Here is a 22,956-nt window from a genome sequence, read left to right on the forward strand (position 1 = left end):
TGCTCAATTCTTCTAAAAACGCAATAATAATTAATTACAAGAATCAGACCCTGATTTCCTCTTTGGGAATAGGCTCCCGTATGGCAATAACCGTAAAAAACAGGATAACACAAGCAAAATCTGTAAACTCCCGTATCATCATTACCTTCACCCCTTCTTGCCAATTTCCATTAAGCCAATCCTCTTAACAAATTCTTCGAAGGCAGGCCTTGCCAGTGGCTTGGTGAGGCCGTCAGCTATATTGGCCGTAGAACCAACGTGTTCCATCATGATTTCGCCTTTTTCAACCAGATCGCGAAGGATATGGTATCTGATCTCGATGTGACGTGACCTCCTTGTCAAGGACTCCCCTTTTGCTAGATCTATCGCGCCCTTGTTGTCAACTCGCAGGTGCGAGCATACCTTCGCTTTCCCTTCTACTAATCCAGCATCAAATAACATGTCATTCAGCCAGATCACTTCGCACGCTGCCTCACTTGCCGCGATATACTCCGCCTCAGTGGTTGATTTTGCAACTGAGGTCTGCCGTTGCGACCGCCACGAGATTGGTGATCCGTTTAGCAGGATAATGTAACCTGTAGTTGACTTGTATTGGGGGTCTGCCCCTGCCCAATCTGAGTCGCTGTACGCGACAGGACTGAGTCCCCCAATCATCTCCTTCTTGTATAGGATTCCGTGATCCTTCGTTTTCTTGACGTAGCGTAGGACGTGTTTTAATGCTGCCCAGCATTCCTTGTGCGGACGCGAGTTGAAACGTGAGAGGTAGTTGACCGCGAATGCCAGATCTGGTCTGCTGCTTGACACCAAATACTGCAGCGATCCTAAGCCTTGACGATATCTAGTAGCAGTAAAATCGTCATCTAACCCGCTATCTTCATCTGGTGAGAATTCTAGGCGTATGCCGGCCGCCATCGGCGTGCTGGCCGGGTTGACCTTGTCCATTCCAAAATCCTCAAGGATCTCATCGATATAACGGTTCTGGGTAACCGCTAGGTCGCCGTTCATTTGACGTTTGACTTCCATTCCAAGGTAGGGCTTGTTCTCTTCGACATCCTTTGTCTCAAACCTTTTAGCAATCTCTGCCAATATCCAGTCTAATTGCTGCTCTTGGGGTCCCGTTACCCGACAGTCATCGACGTGCAATGTCAGGTAGATCTTGCGAATAGGGTGATATAAGAATCCGCCATCGTACGGCGAGATTTTGAATCCTAGAGTGGTGAGGTGTTCCGTCGCAAGGAAATACCACACCCTCGCTGCTTGCTTCATCCCGTAAAGGCTCTGGCGGAGCAGGCCAACCAGGCCCCCCCTGCCGTGCTTAATCCCTGTAGGCAGTTGCATATATACCATCTCGTGCTGCGGTAGTATGCCGTTCAAAAACGCGGAGACGTAGTCGATCGCCTTTGCCTTCCACCCCTTTGCCGTTGAGATTGCGAATAAGCTCCGTGACGTGGGTCCTGATACCACCGCGGCGTACGACTTTGTATAGTGGACTCCTTGTTGTTGGAGGAATCCCCTAACCACCCAGCGAGCTCTAAACCGGATTGTTTCTCCCTTATTGTTCAACTTGCGATCAAACACCCATTTACCAGTTAAGATATCCATGCCTGGGGTCTTCTCAACGACAATATATGTCTGCTTGTTCTCAAACATGCTGACCTCTTTCTTCATCGCCTCATACCAGTAGTCCCAATCAGGGCTCCTTTTGGCTTCCGCCACGGTAGTTGGGCGGTCAGTTAGGGTGCTCAGGACAGGATCGTCCTCATTTGTAGGATTGTTATCGCTTGTAGGATTGTTATCACTTGTAGGATTGTCCTCCATTGATCCATCCAAACATTCCATCTTGGAATCCATATCAATATCCACACTGCTGTAGCCGCTATCATCACTGGTATCGCTGATATCATCACCAACATCATCGTTGGCATCGTTGGCATTGCTGGCAGTGTTGGCATTGCTGGCAGGCCGCCCAGCAAAGATATCTTCTATAGCTGTCCACAGAGCATAGGCAGATAGTTCCTTGGGTGTAACAAGATAAGATCTTGCTTGCAGAGTGATTGCAAACCACATGTAGTTATACAGCCACATATTGCATTCTTTCCAAAACCGTTGCATATCAGCACTGGCATCCTCTTTGGGTCCAAGTTGTCTCTCATCTATGATATCAATTGTATGAGATTGCCTCGCTGCGAGGAGGATCTCTTCCCTCCACACTGAATAATTCACAAAACCAGTGAGGATAACTGGCTCCCTTATGAATCTCACTTGGTCACGGAATTCATTAAGAATCTTCACAATAGCAGACGTTCTGCCTTTTCTCTGCAGATAGTTTGCTAAATCTGCATTAATGTTCTCATCACTAGCAGAGGGTTCACCTCTACTTGCTTTCATCTGTTGGACTTCATGCTGGAGTCTCGCGATCTCCAATCTCATGCGAGTTTCCTCGCTCACATCATGGCTACTAGGGCCACCCGCGTTATCTGACATTTCGTTGTCGTTAACCGGGTCTTCGTATTCGATATTCGACTCGTTCGATTCCTCTTCGATTGTGTCGTCAGGTTCAAATGCCCCCGGGGCAGTCACCTTGTTGGTTGCAGGCGTTGGTAAACCTGCGTTCGATTCCTGTTGTGCCTCTGGCGTTTGGGGATTTCTTCTTCTACGCGTTGTCACGTATTCTTTCGTCAAATCAGGCGTTCCACCCGATCTCAAATTAACCATGGGGTTCAAATCACTTAACAGCCGTCTAGGCACGCTTTTAACGATGCGTGGAGACGTAGTTAGCACGTTATTTCGCAGCTCTTTCGTAGCTTATAAGGGCCATAACCTGTGGGAGGATAACGTTGTTGTCATTACTAAAACTAACTACGCGAGAGCAACACAATATGTTGGGGGGCACGTGATAGGGTAGCCGTAGTACCACTAACAGGCTTGTGAGGACCTCCAAAACTCCGCCTAGCCTCGCGTTTTTGCCAAGTTCAATTTGAGGCCCGTGCACAACACCCTTTGGAAGTCCTAGTGAAGAGCACCGTCACGATCGTCAAAAATTTTCGTGCGATAACCATTCACATCACTCTTAAAAGAATTGTAGATGGGATAAATTGCCATAGTTACCCATATCCATCCGAGCCAGAATATCTTCATTGATAATCCTTTCGAATCAAATTATCGCCTTCTCGTCCAAGATTTCTTGACATCGATGTTACTGAAATTGGTCGCTAGATACACCTAACAATGTCCACACTTTCAAAAAAACGCTGCGGTAATCCCATTCCACTGATGACTCTGTTGAAAAAAAAAATGGATGGCATCACTGATCCTTGCCTAGGCGTCCTAGGAGCCACCGGTGCAGTTGGGACTCGGTTCGTCCTGCTGCTGGAGAAAAATCCCTTACTCGAACTGGTAGCTGTAGGTGCCTCAGAGAGGTCAGTGGGTAAAAAGTACTGCAATGCTGTGCGCTGGAAGCAATCATCCCCAATTCCAGCTCAAGTTGCAGACTTCACTATCCGACCTTGTACCCCATCTGAATTCCCAGACTGCGACATCATATTCTCCGGCTTAGACCCTGATGTTGCTGGGGATATTGAGATGGCATTTCTCAAGGCAGACTTTGCAGTCTTTTCCAATGCAAAGAATCATCGGCTAGATCCTATGGTACCACTTGTGATACCCTTAGTCAATATGGGGCATGTCGACGTGATTCCAGCCCAGAGGAAAAGTTATGGCCTTCAAAAGGGAATGATTGTTTGCAATTCAAATTGCGCGGTCGTGGGATTGGTAATTCCAGCCAAAGTGCTTATTCAGAAATTCGGCCCTATTGAGTCTGTGAGCATGGTAACCATGCAGGCTGTGTCAGGAGCAGGCTATCCTGGCGTCAGCAGTAAGTGCAAACGTCAATGTAGTACAATACTATGTTCTTTGCATATCATGAGTAACTGATTGTGTCAGGTATGGACATCTTCGATAACATCGTTCCCCACATCCCTGGTGAGGAGGGCAAGATCTCCTCAGAAGCGCGAAAGATTCTAGGCAGGTTGAACTCTGATCTGGCAGGGTTCAGTGATCAGCATCCCCTTCGAATTTCGGTTGCATGTAATCGAGTCCCTGTCCTTGATGGCCATACCGTGTGCGCATCATTGCGTTTCTTAAATCGACCTGCACCAACGGTAGATCAGGTCCGTGATGCATTCGTTGAGTACACATCAGAGGTTCAATTGCTAGGGTGCCCATCTGCTCCAAAGCGTGCCATTCATGTTTTAGATGAAGTGGATAGGCCACAACCTCGTCTTGACAGAGACGCTGGGGGAGGCTACACAATCAGCATAGGCAGAATCAGAGCAGATGAGAGTGGGGTCTTTGACATTCAGTTTGTTGCACTCAGTCATAATACAGTCTTGGGGGCATCAGGTAGTAGCATTTTGAATGTTAGTTTTTGCATCGCCTTCTAATTCCATCATTGGTTGTTCAAATATGTGCTGACAATTGTGTGCTGAATGTAGGCTGAAAGTGTCATTCTGAAAGGCTATATATAGTCTCACCTCTGAGTGCTACACTGTGAACAGTTCATTTATTTATGATGACTGTGCTACATCTTGTTTCTTTGTGAGCTGAGCACAGTGTATAATATGTTCTATGAACCACATATTTTAATCAATTGGAATATTCAATATATAAAAGGGTGCTGAGAGTTTTCAGAGTATTATTCTTGCAACAGCCACAGTCTTGTTTTCTTAAGACTGAATAAATATGTCAAGTGAAATTTGTTAAAGCTTTTTTTCTTGTTCTGAAGCTCTTACTAGCCTTTGTCTCTCCGAATAATCGATATCATATATTCTTTAACTTGAGGCAACTCCCGTTCTATACTAGTATCATACAAACAAGGATACTACGTAATGTTTTCCTGATAGCGAAATAGGGGTTATTTCATTTTCCTAGTGAAAATTAATATTTACAACCCTTGGCTTTTACAGAGGAATGTTGTAATGACATGTATGCAAGGTTTGGCTAACTAGCCCCAGGAATTCTACCGTTCGTGGTTTGCGCTGTTGATTACCTAACCAGACTGACACCTTGCACATCTGAACAGACTAGAATCTGTTTCTGTCATCCAGTTGTCATCGAACTGTATGCTAGCAAACTGTTTATCATGAAGCCATCGACTGCCCCTTCAATTTTCAAACGGGCCGCTCTCCCATGGCTAAGGCCTGTATATACCACACCAGCCATCCGACTTGGCAATGGCTGCGGACCATTGAGCTCGCGGGCACTCGGCCAACTCACCATCCCCGCAGAAGCCTCCTCTCGCAGTCGTGTGCCGTTGCACTCTTCAGCTAATTATTTCCTCCATCACACATTCTTAAGTCGGAATCTTGCTTCCTCATCTACGGCAGTTTTGACATTGAAAAAAACCCAGCTCCATGACCTCCATATTGCTCACAAGGCACGGATGTCACCCTTTGCAGGATTCTCCATGCCGCTGGTGTATAGTGACTTGAGTCATACTGAAAGCCACAACTGGACAAGAAACAAGGCTAGCTTGTTCGATGTGAGCCATATGTATGTATTACTGCCAGAATTAATGTAGAATGTTTCTCTTTCTTTAATGATCACTCAGACTGACAATTCCACCTTTAAAGGGTTCAACACCATATCTCCGGCCCTGGGGCTTTAGACCTTCTCCTGAAAGTTACACCATCCTCTCTGAACCTGCTACAAATCAATCACTCCACGCTATCATGCTTCCTTGATGAGGAAACTGGAGGTATAATTGATGACACAGTCATCACCCGCCTGGGCCCTGAATCATTCTATTTCGTTACAAACGCTGGTCGCCGCAAGGAAGACCTGGATTTTCTTCACAAGGAAATTGAGAACTTCAAATGGAGGCATAACTCTTCCGCACACAAATCCATCATCAGCTGGTCCGTCCTTGATAACCATGCTCTAGTCGCACTTCAAGGCCCCCTGAGCGCCTCCATTCTCCAATCACTCATCACATCTGATGAAGCAGGAACCAACTCAGACCTCAGCACTCTTCACTTTTGTCAATGCCGCTTCCTCCACCTCAATTTCCCAGATGGAACGCACACACCATCCCACCTCCTCATTTCCCGTACAGGCTACACAGGAGAAGATGGCTTTGAGATATCTATCCCCACAGATATAGACCCACAGCTCCCCATGAAAGTCTCTCAACTTCTGCTCTCCAATCCGAGTGTCCGCCTCGCCGGCCTTGCTGCTCGTGACTCCCTTCGCCTTGAGGCTGGCATGTGCTTATATGGCCACGACATAACTGTTGCGCAAACACCCCCCACTGCTTCCCTCAGCTGGCTCATTGGCAAGGACAGACGTGACCCATCATCCTCTTCCTCAGCCTTCAATGGCGCTTCAGTGATTTTACCACAACTCACGTCGCCCACGAAGACACTTACAGAACGACGTATTGGGCTGATCATTGAGACAGGGCCACCAGCACGTAAAGATGCACCTATTATCGACATGGCAGATGGCTCAACACAGATTGGTACGGTAACATCTGGTTTGCCAAGCCCAACACTTGGTGGGGTAAATGTTGCAATGGGATATGTGAAGCAGGGGTTCCATAAGAAGGGAACTGAGGTTGGTGTTCTTGTTAGAAAAAAGGTACACAAGGCGACTGTTGTTTCAACACCATTTGTACCGACTAAGTTCTATAAAGGGTAATTCCCTTCTGAAAAGGCTAGTAACATAAAAGGGGTTGGATGGCGTAGTGGTAACCGCTGTTGGTGAAATGCATTCTCAAGTAGGCACTTAGTGTTGGGACCACCACTGCTAAGACAAAAAGGTAGTGGGTTCGAATCCCACCTTCTTCAAAAGGATATTATCACATCTTGGTGGATATTGGGTGTACTCATTTCCATTGATAACTGCCACTTAGGAGTGGAGCAATGTTCAACATTTTGTGTATAGTCTAGCTGGATTCAGTAAAGTGTGAGAATCTAAGTTGCTGTAAGTCTTACGCTGCTGAAGTCTCCTAGAATCATATGAACGTCTTCAAAAGTTGCTTCATTTTATGGCTGAAATGATTAAAAGTGGATTGAAATTCAATGGTATTATTGGTGCAGAGCAGATTTCTGGATCTCTCACTTGACTTTTTAACACCCGTCTGCAATTGGCTCTGATGCCTTCTATGCTTTACTCTTGAATTATCTGCCTACCAACCACCTACCTACCTACTCGATATCCGATCGATTGCTAATGGAATAGAGAATGCAAGCTACCTACCTGTCTATCTGATTGATATTGATTGATTGCTAATGGAATAGCGAATGCCAGCTAGCTGCCTTTCTATCTATCTACCTTCCCACCTACCTACCTGTCTGCCTGCCCGCTAGATATTCAGTCAATTGCTTATGAAATAGATATTCAATCAATAGAGAATCCTAGCTATCTATCTACCTACATATCTACCTACCTACCTGTCTGATCAATATCCAATCAATCTCTACGAGCATAAACATCACCATCTAGCTACCCACCTACCAATCAATGCTAGCTTGCTATCTGACTATATATCTACCTGCCTGCCTACCTACCTGCTTGAATGAATGATATCCACTGATGATATATGCCGATGATAGAGCGATGATATAGCGATGATATCTACGATGATATCTAGCAATGATAACTAGTGATGATATTAATATGACTTCGCACTTTTGCTCCATCCTGCCCAGCTGCATGTTTCATGAAGCTCCTGCTATACAGTGTTGTGCCTGAGCTGTCCACCTCTTCAAAGCAATCAAAAATGCCCTGGAACTTAGATGTTTGTTTTGGGGGGGGGGGGTGCTGGGAGCAGGCTGCCCCTAGTACAGTGGAGATTTTAACTTTGATATAGTCCGTATTCTTACCCCTGAATTATCTACACCTTTGTTGGTCAACAAAATTCCACTGGGCTTTTATTTTATTTTGATGTCACAAACATTGGAGAATTTTTTGTCTCTGTACTTAAAAATTTTGATGATAACTTAATTAGAGTAACTAACTTCTTAGTAATCTCATTCAACAATCCTCATTCACAGCTCAATCCAACAAATGCATTCCACATGACTTTCCCCTCAAAACAATCATTTGTGATTTCAGGCCCTGTTGTATCAGCTATTACTACCCCATTTCTTAATAATTTTATATTCACAGGCCCTGTATTCCCACCGAATGGAACATTCATATGATTGATTCCTGCAAATGATGCTTTTAGGCTTGTGGTAGGTGATTGACCAATTTTAACAGTAATCTCACTAGGTTCTGCAACAAAAGCTGTGATAAACACTTTATCCTCTGACACCACTGCTGGATCTAAAGGTTGCTGGCCGAATGCAGGATTGTTACCTGTTGTCCCATCAGCACTCCCAGACTTTCCAGGGTTTCTCCTATACCAATAGGAAAATGTATCACTAAGGCTGGGATGGTCGATGAGAGGGTTGCTTGCATTGTTGGACTTGAATAAATCAATATAGGCTGGAAGAAGGTGTCGCCAGCCATCATGAGGGTTTTCAAGAACATACCACTCAGCGCCCGGAGGAATACCAGGTTGACGAATGGGGCCGATGTAATGTGATTCACCGTAGTCATTCCAGCTGATGATCTATACACAAACAGTTAAATGGATGAAATATAATACTTCGAATATAGTGCAATAACATACCTCAGCCATTGCTGGCTGCAACTCAATTACCTGCATCCAACGCTCATGCCACAGATCATCCCCACGCCACAGCCAATTTTTCCCCCATTGTTTAAGGTTTGTATAAAACCATGGTGAAACAGGCATCACGTATGGCTTCTGGCCAAGCGTTGACATATACTTATTGTCATTATCAGAAGATTTTGATTGTGCACCCACCGGCCATGCATCCCAACTGAAAAATCCATCAATGACATTCATCACCCCCTGTAGGCCTGCCAGTCCTAAACTAGACCAATCCGGGACGAGAAAACACCCAGTAGCTGATTTAATTGCATACCAGTCATTGATATTGTTGGTCCCTTCAAATGTGGATACCAAAGGCTGGTTGCGGTATTTAAATTGTGAGCTGTGACCACTATATTTGTTGATCGTTTGTATGACTACATCCATTGGCCATGGGCCGCCGGTAAGATAGTCAAATGATATAAACAAGCCAAAATCTCCAACAGCTGCTGCGGCTTCATATGCGCGGAAAAGCACCTCATCCGTGTAGCTGTCTTGTCTTCCAACATTGAGTGCAAATGCATCAATATTAGCTTTCTTAGCTAATTGAATATCAGCCATCCAATCCTCTTGTGTCATAGCAGCAGCACATCCAACCTGGTGAATATTAGCAGAATGAACTCCCTCAAAGATGTTAACAAGAAATTTGAGATGGATGTGAAAACTCACCATAAAATGTGCAAACACATATTTCGGCTCTTGAGCCACAACAGAGACAACTATAAGCATTAGAAGAAGCCCGATTTTTAAATGCATTTTGACAAAGTTATTCGGTTTTTAAAATGATACATTATAAGTGTAAAATAAACCAATAATTGCTTTATAAAGGAATAAAACATCACAAATTAAATCAAGTGTAAACTTTTTACAATTGATTCTGAGGATTTTCTTGTGGGAAATTTTACATTCAAATCAAAAAAGAAATATATATATAAAGGGGGATATTATGTGAGTAATAAACGAAGTGCAATATTATAAAGAGTTTACTAGTACCTGTGTAACGAAAAAAATAAAAAATAAAAATTGACCTTTCAAAACGTTATAGTTAAAAAAATGAAATGAATATTTCAAGGTCAAAAGAATTGTGAATAATAATCAAAAAGAGAACTCAGTAATAAAGATAAAATATATCGAAAACTGATACTTTTGTAAACAGTAATCTTAAAGCTATTGATCAATGTGATCAGTAGAATTCGGAAAACTGGTATAGATAATATATTCAACTTAAAAAACTAATTTATTGTAGAATTGTAATGTTATAAATATTTCCATTTATCAGAAAGAATAATGAAAGCTGTATAAAGATATAAAACGAAATAGAAAAAGCAGGTTTATAATCATGATATTAACAGTACTTTGTACTACAGCCACAGCAGAGTTCCGGCTATTGATAGCTATATCAACTGTAAAAGGCTGGGGATTTCATAGCCACGATTGTAGATCAAAAAAATAGCCACTTCAAAGATTCAAGGTACTATATAACGAGGATTGAAACTTAAAATTTTATCAAAGTTAAACGAGGAACCAAGTTTAACCTTTTAAATTTTAACAAAGTCAAGTTAGTTGAAAGTTTAACTATAAAATCAATCAAGTAAGAGAGGCACCTTTTTAATAATAGATGTAGAATGGTATCCGTGTGCTGCCGCCAACTAACAGTATTACAAGAATGAATTCAATTTATTCAATTCTCTTACCGTGAAAGCAATTTACATATCAGATGAAGCACAGTGTGATAGACAGTTGTCCCAATTGATAACTTTTTAAACTTGTAAATTATCTTTTGTATAATTGATCAAAATATTACAATTCACGAAAAGCTTTTAAAGTGTGGCTGGATGTTGAAAATTGGCTATGAGATTTCGAACCATGGGATCAAGAAAGATAGAGTTCAAATTTTTAAGGGGGTTGGAATATTTGTTGGCAATTTTAGCCTCGGCTCACTCAATTCGGGTAAGGTGGAGCAAACCGTGGGATAGCGACTTCATCCTTTACGCATGCCTTACCAGCCCCGTAGGCTTTGACCATTTGATTAGGAGTTTTAGAGCTTGAAGGATTAAAATTGTGAATCGGTCAATGTCATCATTATTCTTCTTTGTTGCTAGTTAGATCAATAATTCTTCTAAAGGACTTAAGAATGTGATGGGTTAGCATCTGTGAGTAGTTGCCTCCATCGCCCACTGATGTACGGAGTACCTACATGCTTATATGAAAATCCTTTTCTTGAGATTCCATTTATAGAATCACAATGTATTCTATAACATTCCTCTGCTATGATGTAATTCTTGACATTCTCTCCTTCTGATTCTCTTCTCTAAAAGAATTACTTTGTACGGAGTACGAAGTACTGTGCCAACCCGTTCTTTCTTTTTCTTTGGTGGAAGGTGGAAGTTTATCTCAGCCATGCTCAGCCTCTCTTCTCGATATTTTCGGACTAGCGTGATCAACTAAACTACTTTAGACTTCTGCCAAGTCGTACTAACTTCTGGGCCAATCAGCGACATCCCACGTGCTCGCAACATAATATCCTTACCGGAAGAACGTAGGGTTAATTTACGGGGATTCCACGGTGGTTCTTATTTCAGCAAGCTCAGCCGCTTCGCAGGATAATTGCTGTTTTTGTTGGGGGGATTGGATTGGGTGATTCGCACCCTATACCACCACGGCGCTGGTGGTGATTGAGCTCTTTTGCCCTAGTGGCCTAATAACTAGTTTTAACACTGATTTAATGATTAGTCACTCTTTTAAACAAGCTAATCTCAAATTGGTAATGAGCTAACCCAAATAAGTTTTTGATTCTGCGAAGTGTCTGAGAAAAAACGGTTTCAGTTTGTTAGCAACACAGAAACGATTTGCTCTATACTTTAGACATGAGTGAGAATATCAAATCAACTCCATCTATTCAGCATCTCTGTACCATCTTGAGATCTAGGAAAATCAATGTTCTCACAATGGTATCAATTTCTATTTTCATATTCCCATTTCTTAGATATGAAGTATCACCTCAAAGTCAACTCTTTTTTTTTTAAACACAGGAACAATCTGCTATTTACTTGATTTCAATCAGAAAAAAAAATGATCATTTTCAACAAGATACATTTATATTAAATATTGATTTTTTTAATATAAAAATTATATATTTATATTCTTCTTCTCTTTAGCTACAAGCTAAGGTGGTTCACCAATATCAAATATGTATGATGATTGTGTAATTGAAAGTTAAAGTTGAACAATTTGAAGAATCTATGAAAATCTCAACAATCTCCACAGAAGGATGAACTGTTTCTTCTCAGACCCTCTGATGAAGATTGCTCTGAGCACATGACTTGTAATTAAAGTAGTTTAGTGTCATGCTGCTGCAACCGGAGTTATCCACGGGGCGCGTTAGCGGCGTTATAACATGACCCCCCCAAATAACCAGGTTATCCCGGACGCCACCCCAGCCAAACCCCCCCTGGATAACTGAGTTATACGGGGGGGGTCTGCTTGGCATGTTATCTTGGCAGTTATTGGAGCTCTGTACAAGATGATTGGCTGAAGAAAAATATTGTGGGTAAAAATTGATTGATGTAGATCTGACTAGCTAGCTAGCTACCTTTCCTCTATCTTTCTTCTATCTATATGACCTGCTTGGCTTCACCATATGGGCTACTAGTCCTAGACACCAACGTAGAGGTGCAGATCATGTCTAGGTGTCATACACAGGCTCCGTATGACTGGAGTAAATAGAAATAATACATACCTGCCCCTCCAGAAGAGAAAGAGAAAGAGAAAGAGAAAGAGAAAGAGAAAGAGAAAAGAGATTGTACATACCAGAGAGAGAGAGCTAATCAAGGATTATAGGAGCAGCAGGTGTTGAACCAGCTGTGAGCAGCTGCTGTCCAGAGGGACCCCTCATCCGCCGTTGAGGGCCATCCTCCTCATCATCATCATCATCCACAATCTCTATCACCTCCACCCCTTCCCCATCTCGTTCGGAGCAGCGAATGGCATGATCACGCCATTTGCAGTTGCCACAAGCTCCACCAAAGTGGCCAGGCAGGCGACGGCATTCTGCCGAAGACCTGGATGAGCACTCCGGCAGGCAAGGCATGCATGTGGCTCCGTCCGGCCGCGAGATTGAATGAGAATGGCATTGATGTACGATGGCCGGTGGCTTCGAACCTGCAGCTCTGTCATGCTGCCTCGTACAAAGGGTACATCTTGCCCTGGGAGAGCCAGGACTGCCCTGGATTGTGGACTGTGGGTGAAGGGACTCAGCTGTTGATCAGCCACGAAGAGGATGCGATGGGGGCCCTGGGGGCCAGAGAGACCGAGGAGGGAGAGAGCTCTATATCGTACGGAGAAGAGGGCAGTTAGTGTTGTGATATCTGATATCTAGTTGATGAAGCAATCTGTCAGAGCTTTGTACATACATGGTTGATATGATGGTGTGTTGAAAGAAGAAAAGAAGAAGAGGAGAGAGAGGAGAAGAGGATATTATTATAGAGAGATGAGTGGGTGCAAAGAAGCAGATGCAATTCACTGCTTTTGTCGTCATCATCAATCTGCCAATTTATCCACCCCCATCAATCAGCTCACCACCCTCTGTTGTCTTTGTACGATAGCCAGCTCTAGTGAGAGAATACACTGTATAGTAGGAAACCTTCATACAATGAAGAGCAGAGCTGCATTAGCTAGCTAGCAGTACACTCTAATCCATCTAAAAATACACTCTATCTATATTATTATATAAAGTCAAAGTCCCAGCAACTCCGTACGAAGAGAAAGGAAATGACAGGTTCTCTAGAGCTGCCTCTGTCTTTTCAACAGCTCTGTCAATTTATTAAGAGAGAGCTTCCCCCGCTGACGGATCAGCTCCAGAGATTCCACAGCAGCACTGACAGCCATACCAGAGGACACACGCGTACGAATCTCATTGATGATGATCTTTCGCCGGCAGAACATCATCTGCTCCTTGGAGGAGCCCTTGCGCCAGCTGCCTCCCTGATCCTCCAGGCTCTGCACTGATGGACCACCCCTCAGACCAGTGGTCCACTCCCGCCACAGATCAGGCACTGACTGTATCGTACGGGAAAGAGAATAGCCATTTCCTGTCCGGGAAGAGGTGAGAAGTGTGGCTGTCAGATCCACAGATTCAGCATTGTTAGATGATGATTGTCTCATCTCCATCTCTGACTCCACTGACCTCTGTACGATGTCTCTGGAAAGAGTAGAAGAAGAGGAGGGCAGAGAGGAAGCAGAGGGAATGGCAGCCAGATTCATCACTGAATTCTGAGCAGCAGAGCTCTGAGGAACTGCCCGTATGGAGAAGGTGATTTGACCATCAACTAGATCAGCAAGCTGCTGAGCCATCTTTTGCTGCAGCTGTTGATTCTCATAACCCCACTTATCAATGGACTGAATCATCTCCTGTCGCACATTTTTCAGCTGATCAGCAATGACAGGTACTACTCGCTGAATCTGAATCTCCTGAGGCTCCACAGCTGTCTCAAGAGCCTGAACAATCTGAAGAGTATACTTCTGATAATCCTCTCGTACGAAGAGAGCATCTGACCATAGAGGGTGGTCAGGGAACTGCCTCTGCAGAAGCACAGAGTCCTGAAGAATCACTGTACGAAGCTGCTTCAGCAGCCGCAGAAATCCCTGAGCTGCTAAGTCTTGTTCATCCTCTGGCAATTCTTGCTCTGTCTCCTTCACTTCTTCCATTTCTGCTGCTTCTCTTTCCCTCCTCTGTGTCTGTCTCTGTTTCTGGCTCAATCTCTCGTACGAATCAAATCTATCTAGCCAGACATCCACCCATGGCCAGATGGCAGCCTCCAGCTGCTTTCGGGGGGGGGATGGTGGCTCGAGGAAGAAAGTAGTTGCCCTGAGTCTGTGGTTCAAACCCTGCCATTGCTCGTACGAACTCTAGGGGGATATTGGTGAGATAGCAGTTGGTCAGAGCATCATTATTCCATCGGCCAGCCCGGCGAATCTGACCCTCTGACACCCCATTCAGTTCAGCATATCTGGACCGCTGACTCCGACCAAGATGAGTCTTCTTGCTTGACAGAAGCCCAGCTGCTGCATACATGCGATTGACCCACTGAAGCTGAGTATCGTACGAAAGAGGCTTGAAGGGATCCTGTCCACAGAGAAGGTGGATATCATACCAGAGAGAGCGTCTTCGAAAGTCTGGAAGACTTTCCCGTACAATATTCCAGCGGTAGAACAGATAGAATGCCAGATGAGATATTGTACAGAGTAGAGGATTCTTATGTCTCATCACAGCAGCATACTCCAGCCGCCCCAGCTGGTTGGTCTTGCCATTATCTGTGATGAGAATCATAGGCCAGCATGGAGTGGGCCCCTCATTTGAAAGCTGAAGGGTGAAAAGGTCAGGCAGCTGTGCCGTACGGGATGTCTCCCCCCGCAGAAGCATGTTGTGATTCATGAGGAAGTTCAGCCCTGTACGAAGATGGCTTATCACAGATGTTTGATCATTTTTATACCAGCCAGTCCAGCAGAACTTCATCAGATGAATCATCAGCTTCTCATTGTATCCATCCTGCAGAGTATTGGCCCCCCGATCCACATACTGTGCCCGCTTTCGTACAGACTCCTTGGTTTCATGCGTACGAAGAACTGCACTGACCAGCTGTCCACGTGGATGATCAGAGGAGTTGATTCCTCTGCTCTTCTGAAATCTGTACAGATCCACCACGGCTGCCACATATAGCTTGACTGTGCTCTTACCCACAGTCTGCAGCACAGTGTTGCCATCCCTGTCCGTACGAGCTCTCTTGCTCTTATAAACAGAGCCCTGCAGTGGACGACAAAGCACCTTCTCCTCCAGAAACCAGACCAGCTTTCTCTCTGTCACCATCTCCCCATCTTCAAATCCAGTCTCCTTGCAGAAGTCCTGTACGAAGAGATAGGAGTTAGAACTAGAATGATCAATCTGGATGCAGGGAAGCAGTGCCACCCACCCGCCATTCTCTCTGCTTGGGGAGATACTGCTTATTGGTATTCTTTGGTCGATTCTGCAGGGCCAGGGCCAGGGCCTTTTCCCCGTACGAAAAGAGGTCTTTGCTGATCTGAAGCTGCTGCTCCACCTCTGTACATTCAGCTAGAGATGTCATGATGAAGAATACAGAGCAGGGGTGCTTAAAAATCTATTCTTGAAGGATGATGCCTGCTCGTACGGTATGAATCAAGTGGGGTTGAATGTATGTACGGTACTCCGTATAATTAAACACTAAAAAGTTATCGTGGGGCTTGGCTAACATACATAGTAACATGGGTTATAACGCCACCCAAACCCCCCCCCGTATAACCACTAGCCATAGAGGGTCTGAGCTCGCTGAGATAAGATGGTTCCACCATTCCACACCGGTCACGTGTCGCCGATCATAACACATGTTCCACCATTAATTTCAGTGACACATTGTTAAAAATTAAATGTCAAGATGGTGTTGAAACAACAGTGAACTTCTTGACATCATCAGAGCATGGCTCAGTCACCATGTAATCAGCAAATGCCATCATCAAAATATTACTGAGACACTGCAAGTTATGATATACTATTCTGTCAGTGAAATCAATACTTGCATACTATTCAGTTAGACTAGTTAACTACTTTATACAAATCAAATTACTATCTAAAGAAATGAGACATTTTAAATGCAATGTAAATATCTTGTTATCTGAGGTTTATATATTAAATGATCATCATTTTCATTAGTATTCAATATTGAAATATCATGCAATGCTGGCTTTTAAACTGCTGAAAGTCTGATAATAGTGTAACTGTTGAAATTCTTTTGTAAAATCAGCAGATTCAGCAGGTGATTCTGTCTGATATAATGTAGAGAAGTAAATGTAAAGAAAATTTACTTGACTCTCTTCATTTCATAAACAAAAATGATTGTAATTCAGTCAAGATCAATTCTTTAATATTAAATGATATCTCTTTTTATAAAAGACATTAAGCAAACACACTTTCTGATTTATATGTTAATAAATCAATAACTGATTGATTGGTTAATTGAAAAGACATACTAAATTGAAAATGTTAATTTATTATAGAAAAAAATTAGATGATGATTTAATTTCAAAATTAAAAATTGATTTCAATCAACAATATAAAATTCTCATAGTTATTGAGAAATAAATGAAGCAATTTTAATTTGAAGAGATTTTTAAATTGAATGTCAACTTTCTCTAACATCTTGTTTGATGATAGACAATCAAAAATCTTTAAAGCAATATGATTTTTTGTTGATATCAATTTGATAAAATATTTCCTATTCATCTTCACTAAGTGCCTGCTCACATGGGTATATGTGGCAATGAAAGAAGTGATAAAGCTGCAAAAAAAGCAACTGAATTAGAAGTCTGTTTTCAAAGAATTGTAATATGATTTATTAAGAGAAAAATAAGAGAATCATATTTGCAAAAATGGCAAGATATCTAGCTTTTACAAAAAAAAAGTGTACATTATTCCAGGTTTGAAACTAAGCCAAAATGGAAAGCTTGTTTAATAAAATGTAAAAAAACACTTTTTGCTACAATAATGCAGTTAAAACTTGGACATGATTATTTTAAATCATATTTAACAAAGATTAAAAGTGATTTAAATGATTTATTGTAATGTGACGGCGCCGAGGCGATTGCTACTCGGCAGCGGCACAGAGGAGGATGGTATATAATGGGAAGCCTTATGGGTGGGCTTGATTATCTCGCTTGAACCGCGAACTCGTAGAATACTATACAAATACTGAACTACCAGAGGTACTCGGCACACTAAGGATATTGTATGAGGACAGTGGTAACTCTGGTATCTTATTGTCAAAAGATAAAAGACGAATCGCTGGCTCCTGGAATAGAGAGCCAGCATCTAGCTATTCTATATAGACAACGGGCAGCCATCCTCCCCTCACTCTATGAGCGAGGGTAGCCGAAGCAACTCCGTAGTGGCGCTCCATTGATCTGCCAGAAGGAATCCACTGACCCCGTATAGAAACAGGATTCTCATATCCCATCAATCGGATCCTCTTCTATTGCATCCGAATGATGTCATAGGGTGGTTGGAAACCGGTTCGGATACCTGCGTGACGTTATGGGATAGATGGGATTATCTGAGGGGAAGCGATGGGCCGTGTGGAGCCGCCACGGGGCCTTGGCACAACCAAGGGTGTGACATTTATATTTAGACTGTAAGTTATATAAAAATTCAAAGCATCTTCTTTTATTTTGTACAAAGCATACAGAGTTAAAATTGAGATTGAGAGAGAAGTTTGAATTGAAATAGTTAAATTTAAAACTTTTGTTTAATAGAAAAACTGAAAATGAATTTTTAATTGAATATTTGAAAGAATTAAATGTTGCTACAAAATTTTAATTGAATAGTTTAATCTGATAATGAACTCAATTTTTATTTTTATTTTTTTTCTTTTATTTCTATATATTTGCTTTTATTTTTATTTTTATTTTTATTTTTATTTTGTTACTTTTATTTTGAAATTTGTTTCATTTTGATTATTTTTGATTTTGATTTGTTTTGAAAAGTTTGATTTATGAATGCTTTCCTTTCTTTTAATATGCTGTTTTTTATACTTTTTATTTCATTTGTTTTAAATTAAATGTATTGATTTACTGTCATTCTTTTAACATTCTTTATTAAATTGAATAATTTGAATAGTTGTTTGATTCTGAGCTGGAATTCTGCTATTACATGTATTAAATTGACTTTATATATTAACTTATTCTTATGTTGAAAATTTCTGAAGTATTTTAGATAAATATCATATTCACTGGCTGCATACATCTATAATGGAAGAATAATAATAATATTAATCATCAATGAAGAGATTTGAATCTGAATTGTAATATTTCTTATATATTATATGAAAGTTGAAGTATAAAGACTTTAGCTTCTGTATGAAGAAAGAGTAGTAGGATTTCAGCCTGTGAGAATTAGATATATGAATATATTTCTTGATTTACTCAAATTAATACTATGTTATATAAAATCTTGATGAATGAAGTGATCTCTGTACATCATTTCTGTTTCAATAATTTTCAATTGTTGAAGATTTATATACTTTTATATCAATAATCTGCTCAAGAAATATCTTGATTTCTGCAGAAGTAGTTGACTGTGAATTCTGTGAATTAATGACTGAATTCTTTGATATCTGAATCTCTGTGTAGACATTGATGGAACTGACAATATTCTGAATATCTGCCTTTGAGATATAGAAAGAGAATAGAGTATATGAATTCTGTGGATCAATATCATTGAACAGATTGACAGTTGGGAGGCGATGAAGAGATTTCATAGATTTGAATCTAATATTCTCAAGAGATGAAATGTCTGCAAGAAACGCACTGATAGATCACTTTCACTTTGCATCTATTTTTGTACTGTCTAATAAAAAAATTATTCAATCCGATTAAAAGAAGCATTGAAGAATTGGAAATCACCTGTAAAATCCATATTTCTATCCCAGGGTGGCCAGGGTGGCCAGGGGTATCACATCCACGGTGGATATGAATATGGATCAAGAAGTATCAACAAATCAGATTACATAGATTTTAGTATGAGAAATTATTGGTTGGTACTTCTAAGCTAACAGCTTGGTTCTTGCACTAATGGTATTGCGCTGATTGTTGCCTCGCCCCCAGACGAGGAGATACCATCCGAGCTGGGTCAGGCTGCCTAACCACCAATCTCCTCCATCATGGTTAACAGAGTGTGCATTAGCAGGGGATATTACTCTGATTCAAACCTTTGATAGCATGTTGGCACACTCTAAATAGCAGTTGCTCTTATACGGGCCTCAAACCTGTTAGAACACTGGGGCAAAAGAGCTCGATCACCACCAGCGCCGTGGTGGTATCATAGAGGGAACGAATCGTCCTGCACAAGCCTACCGCTAGCCCCTAGATTGATAATACTAACCACCAACCAAGTTCAACTTCTCTTACAACGCACATATTGCCAGCTTGCCTGAACTGTTGCTTGATGATGTAAGGCTGATTCAGGATTTCAAAGTTGCACCACCCAACAAAGCAATCCTCAACTTCTTCCACAAATCCTTCAGAGATGAAACTTCAGACATAGTCACTCCTGGTGTTGCAAATTGCTTTTCTGAAGTACCAGATCAAATCATCTAATGCCTTGGCCTTCCATTGCAACTGTGTCTTAGTGCCGCTTTAACTATTCTGACAAACCGAATGATGAAATTGCTTCTGTAGCTCACACACTAGTTAGTTACCAATCCTTTCAAATCCACAACCCGCAATGAAGTGAAGATGTACGGAGTACTCCGTAGTGAACGCAAAGTGGGTGCATGGTGAATGTCCTCCCCACTCAGTTCTGATCCCTTCAATGTCGCTTCTTCCCAACTTGGAAAGCCAGATGAAGAGACACTACCATTGAACCCATCGCTGGCATCGTGCCCATACGAGTTGACACCAGAAATCTCCACATACTCACTAATCGAATCGTGCGACTCTGTCCTTGAACCTGATGTTACATCCATCTCTCCAGTCAGGCATTCCCCGGGCCCTTCAAACGAATGAATTGCCGACAAGGGATTGACATCGACTGGAGCAAATAAGCCAATCCTCCTGAGTTCGCTCCCCAGTCTAAATTTCCTGGGGTATATCGTTCGTTGGCTCCTCCGAACTCATCCCAGACTGGAACACACCTAACTCTTCCTTCCTGAACACTAACCGCATTTACGAAGTCCAAGAACGGCTCGTTAATGACCAGCGAGAAGGAGTCCGTAACCTGGACGGACCATCACAATCCACTCGAACTCCGGAAGCGGCTTCGTCTACTCCTCCACATCTAGCAGCAGTGGGGGTTGCTACATTTCCTGTCCAGGAGCAACTTCCGACACCCCATTAGCTTTCTATCCCAGTCCCGATGCCGACAATGCCTCCGTCTCAGTCTCGTGCTGCAAAACGGAAATCGGATTCACAGCACCTCCATGAAGGGAGAATGGGTCTCCCAAAACTTACCACTAATAATTCAGAACACAGCGGTATCGAATCCGCTCATTATCTTGCAACGGATAGGGATCTGCAACCGATTGCTATGTCCTCGGACTCGGAGCCACGTTCTAGAAGAACAGTCGACGTTGAAATGGATAATAACGGCAACATGAGACAAAATAGTAGAGCGGATTCTCCCAACCAGAACTCAAATTTCTCCACCTCCTCCCCTGGAGTTTCGAAGCAGCCAGATTCTTCAGAGAAGGGGAAAACCTGCCTTCTCCCCTCTGAAAAGGTATTTCCCATTCAGATAGGCTCCGAGTTATTTAGATTGTCTGGATCGTCGATATCCTCTGATGGTTAGTCCAGCAATTCATGTCCAAACCCGTAGTCAGAACTTATGGACTAAAAGTCTTAGAGCACCCTCATATTTTTCACATTTTTTTGAGGAGCAGTTGCGTCACAATGAAAATGGTGCAGCAGTGCGAACTCTGTACATTGATCGCGACCCCGCCAATTTTCGAGATATATTGAGACATCTTCAAGGTATTTGGGTTCTGCTACCGCGAGTTCTTCTTAGTATTATAGAAACATTGATTTGCATGTATTTTACATGGCATGACTGACAATTGTCCCTCAAAACTCAAGGCTACTATGTGCGACCGCAAGATGGAACCCACCTTGCCAGGCTGATTGCGGATGCCCAATTTTACAGTCGTAAGTTACGTTACCAGTTCACAACATTTTTATCCAGGCGTCTTCCCCCTAACCTTCATGATTTTTAGTGCCGCGTTTGATCTCTCAACTAGTCGAGTCAGAGATATTCATACAAATCGGAGATCGACATTTCCAAATTCCCCGTGATCTCTTCTCTAGTCCTGGGGATTATCCGAACTTCTTCTCACTCGCTTTTGCTATATTTTTTACCACTCCCAAGGAAACCTTCGATCGTCCAAACCTCCTGCGCCCACCAGCTGTTACTCCGCCTGTGGTGATCAACCGCTCAGCCGAAGTGTTTGCCGAGCTCCTCCATATGCTTAAAGGATATCCTCTCCATGTACGGAACGAAGAACACCGGGCTGCTCTCCTGCGTGACTGCCGGTATTTCCACTTTCGGGGGCTTGAGCAAAAGCTTGTTCCCCATGCGATCAGTTACAATTCATTACGACGAAAGTCAGAAATCATCATTCGATTGCAAGATATCCGCCAGTCGGGGGTTCAGTTTGTAAACGACGTCCCAACCTCGGATAGAACCACTTCTGGAGGTTGGGTCCATTATTCTCGCCCTTTTGTCGACGACACATCTCATGAACTAATAGTCGAGATCGGGGATGAAAACACATTAATTAATCTGAATTCCATGAGGGCTGATTTCTCCGGCGTAGCAAAAGCGAGGATATCAAGCCTCTTCCAGGTCATAGCCAATAAAATGAATCTCCCTACGATTGCCCCTCTCGGATTACTGATGAGGTCGGGCGGATTTAGCAAACAGCCACCTAGTCCGGGCAACACTCCACTGAGCGACGACCGAGTCAAGATCCGAATAGACTGTGATGCTGATATCGTCCTTGATGGAGAACCGTACGGTGCTGATGGGAGTGGATTCAAAGGAACTGCGTCTACCACGCCAGCTGACACGGGCTTCGTTCCCAGTACCCCTGGTTCCAACACTTGCTGCAGCAACCAACACGTCCACGTGGCCACATCATCAGACACAAATGTTGACATTTCTAACGCAAAAAACGCAACACGATCATTGTCCGTTACAGAATCATTTTCTCGCTGCGACCCCGCTTCTCCTTTGTCGTTCAGCAAACAAGACGCATCGCGATTGCAAGATAGCCAAGGGGCAGCTAAACGCAATGGACTGGATATTATAGATATCCATGGAGAATTGGTAGTGCAAAAGGGGCAGTGGAAAATTCAAGTGCAAGCAGCTGACACCCAGGAAAGTGCATGTGGAAAAATGGAGATCATATTTGTTGCAGTCAAGCTTCATGTTTTCAGCGGACCCCGGGCACGTAATGCAAGTCGTGGGTTTTTAAGCTAGTCGAATATACCTGCAGTGACAGTTATCAATAGAAATGAGATAAGAAAAAGCACCCTCAATATCCCTCACACTATGATAAAGTTCTTTTGTAGAGGATGGGATTCAAACCCACTACCTTCTTGTCTCAGCAGTGATGGTCCAAACACCAAGTGCTTACTCTAGAAACCATTTCATGAACATCGCCTACCACTACGCCACC

The 22,956-nt window shown here is 42.7% G+C and overlaps 6 protein-coding genes across 6 annotated transcripts; 3 read left to right on the plus strand and 3 right to left on the minus strand.

The window, feature by feature from the left end:
* Positions 1-147: 147 nt before the first annotated feature.
* HCAG_02123 (conserved hypothetical protein) lies at positions 148-2,847 on the minus strand (the record flags this gene model as incomplete). The annotated part of the gene is made up of 2 exons (XM_001541902.1): positions 148-2,740; positions 2,822-2,847. 2 exons carry the CDS (start codon positions 2,845-2,847, stop codon positions 148-150), a joined length of 2,619 nt encoding a protein of 872 aa, XP_001541952.1.
* A 447-nt stretch (positions 2,848-3,294) lies between these two features.
* HCAG_02124 (predicted protein) lies at positions 3,295-4,512 on the plus strand (the record flags this gene model as incomplete). The annotated part of the gene is made up of 3 exons (XM_001541903.1): positions 3,295-3,874; positions 3,943-4,360; positions 4,494-4,512. 3 exons carry the CDS (start codon positions 3,295-3,297, stop codon positions 4,510-4,512), a joined length of 1,017 nt encoding a protein of 338 aa, XP_001541953.1.
* A 628-nt stretch (positions 4,513-5,140) lies between these two features.
* Positions 5,141-6,696, plus strand: HCAG_02125 (conserved hypothetical protein; the record flags this gene model as incomplete). Its single annotated transcript, XM_001541904.1, has 2 exons — positions 5,141-5,550; positions 5,631-6,696. The coding sequence occupies 2 exons, from the start codon at positions 5,141-5,143 to the stop codon at positions 6,694-6,696; spliced, it is 1,476 nt and encodes a 491-aa protein (XP_001541954.1).
* A 1,348-nt stretch (positions 6,697-8,044) lies between these two features.
* On the minus strand, positions 8,045-9,478 carry HCAG_02126 (predicted protein; the record flags this gene model as incomplete). The annotated part of the gene is made up of 3 exons (XM_001541905.1): positions 8,045-8,617; positions 8,678-9,319; positions 9,392-9,478. The coding sequence occupies 3 exons, from the start codon at positions 9,476-9,478 to the stop codon at positions 8,045-8,047; spliced, it is 1,302 nt and encodes a 433-aa protein (XP_001541955.1).
* A 3,067-nt stretch (positions 9,479-12,545) lies between these two features.
* Positions 12,546-15,843, minus strand: HCAG_02127 (predicted protein; the record flags this gene model as incomplete). The annotated part of the gene is made up of 5 exons (XM_001541906.1): positions 12,546-12,959; positions 13,135-13,266; positions 13,604-14,627; positions 14,875-15,623; positions 15,691-15,843. 5 exons carry the CDS (start codon positions 15,841-15,843, stop codon positions 12,546-12,548), a joined length of 2,472 nt encoding a protein of 823 aa, XP_001541956.1.
* A 4,805-nt stretch (positions 15,844-20,648) lies between these two features.
* On the plus strand, positions 20,649-22,757 carry HCAG_02128 (conserved hypothetical protein; the record flags this gene model as incomplete). Its single annotated transcript, XM_001541907.1, has 3 exons — positions 20,649-21,066; positions 21,356-21,424; positions 21,493-22,757. 3 exons carry the CDS (start codon positions 20,649-20,651, stop codon positions 22,755-22,757), a joined length of 1,752 nt encoding a protein of 583 aa, XP_001541957.1.
* Between the last annotated feature and the right edge of the window lie 199 nt (positions 22,758-22,956).

This window comes from Histoplasma capsulatum, genomic scaffold (genome assembly GCF_000149585.1).
Source record: "Histoplasma capsulatum NAm1 scaffold_2 genomic scaffold, whole genome shotgun sequence".
Classification (NCBI taxonomy): domain Eukaryota; kingdom Fungi; phylum Ascomycota; class Eurotiomycetes; order Onygenales; family Ajellomycetaceae; genus Histoplasma; species Histoplasma mississippiense.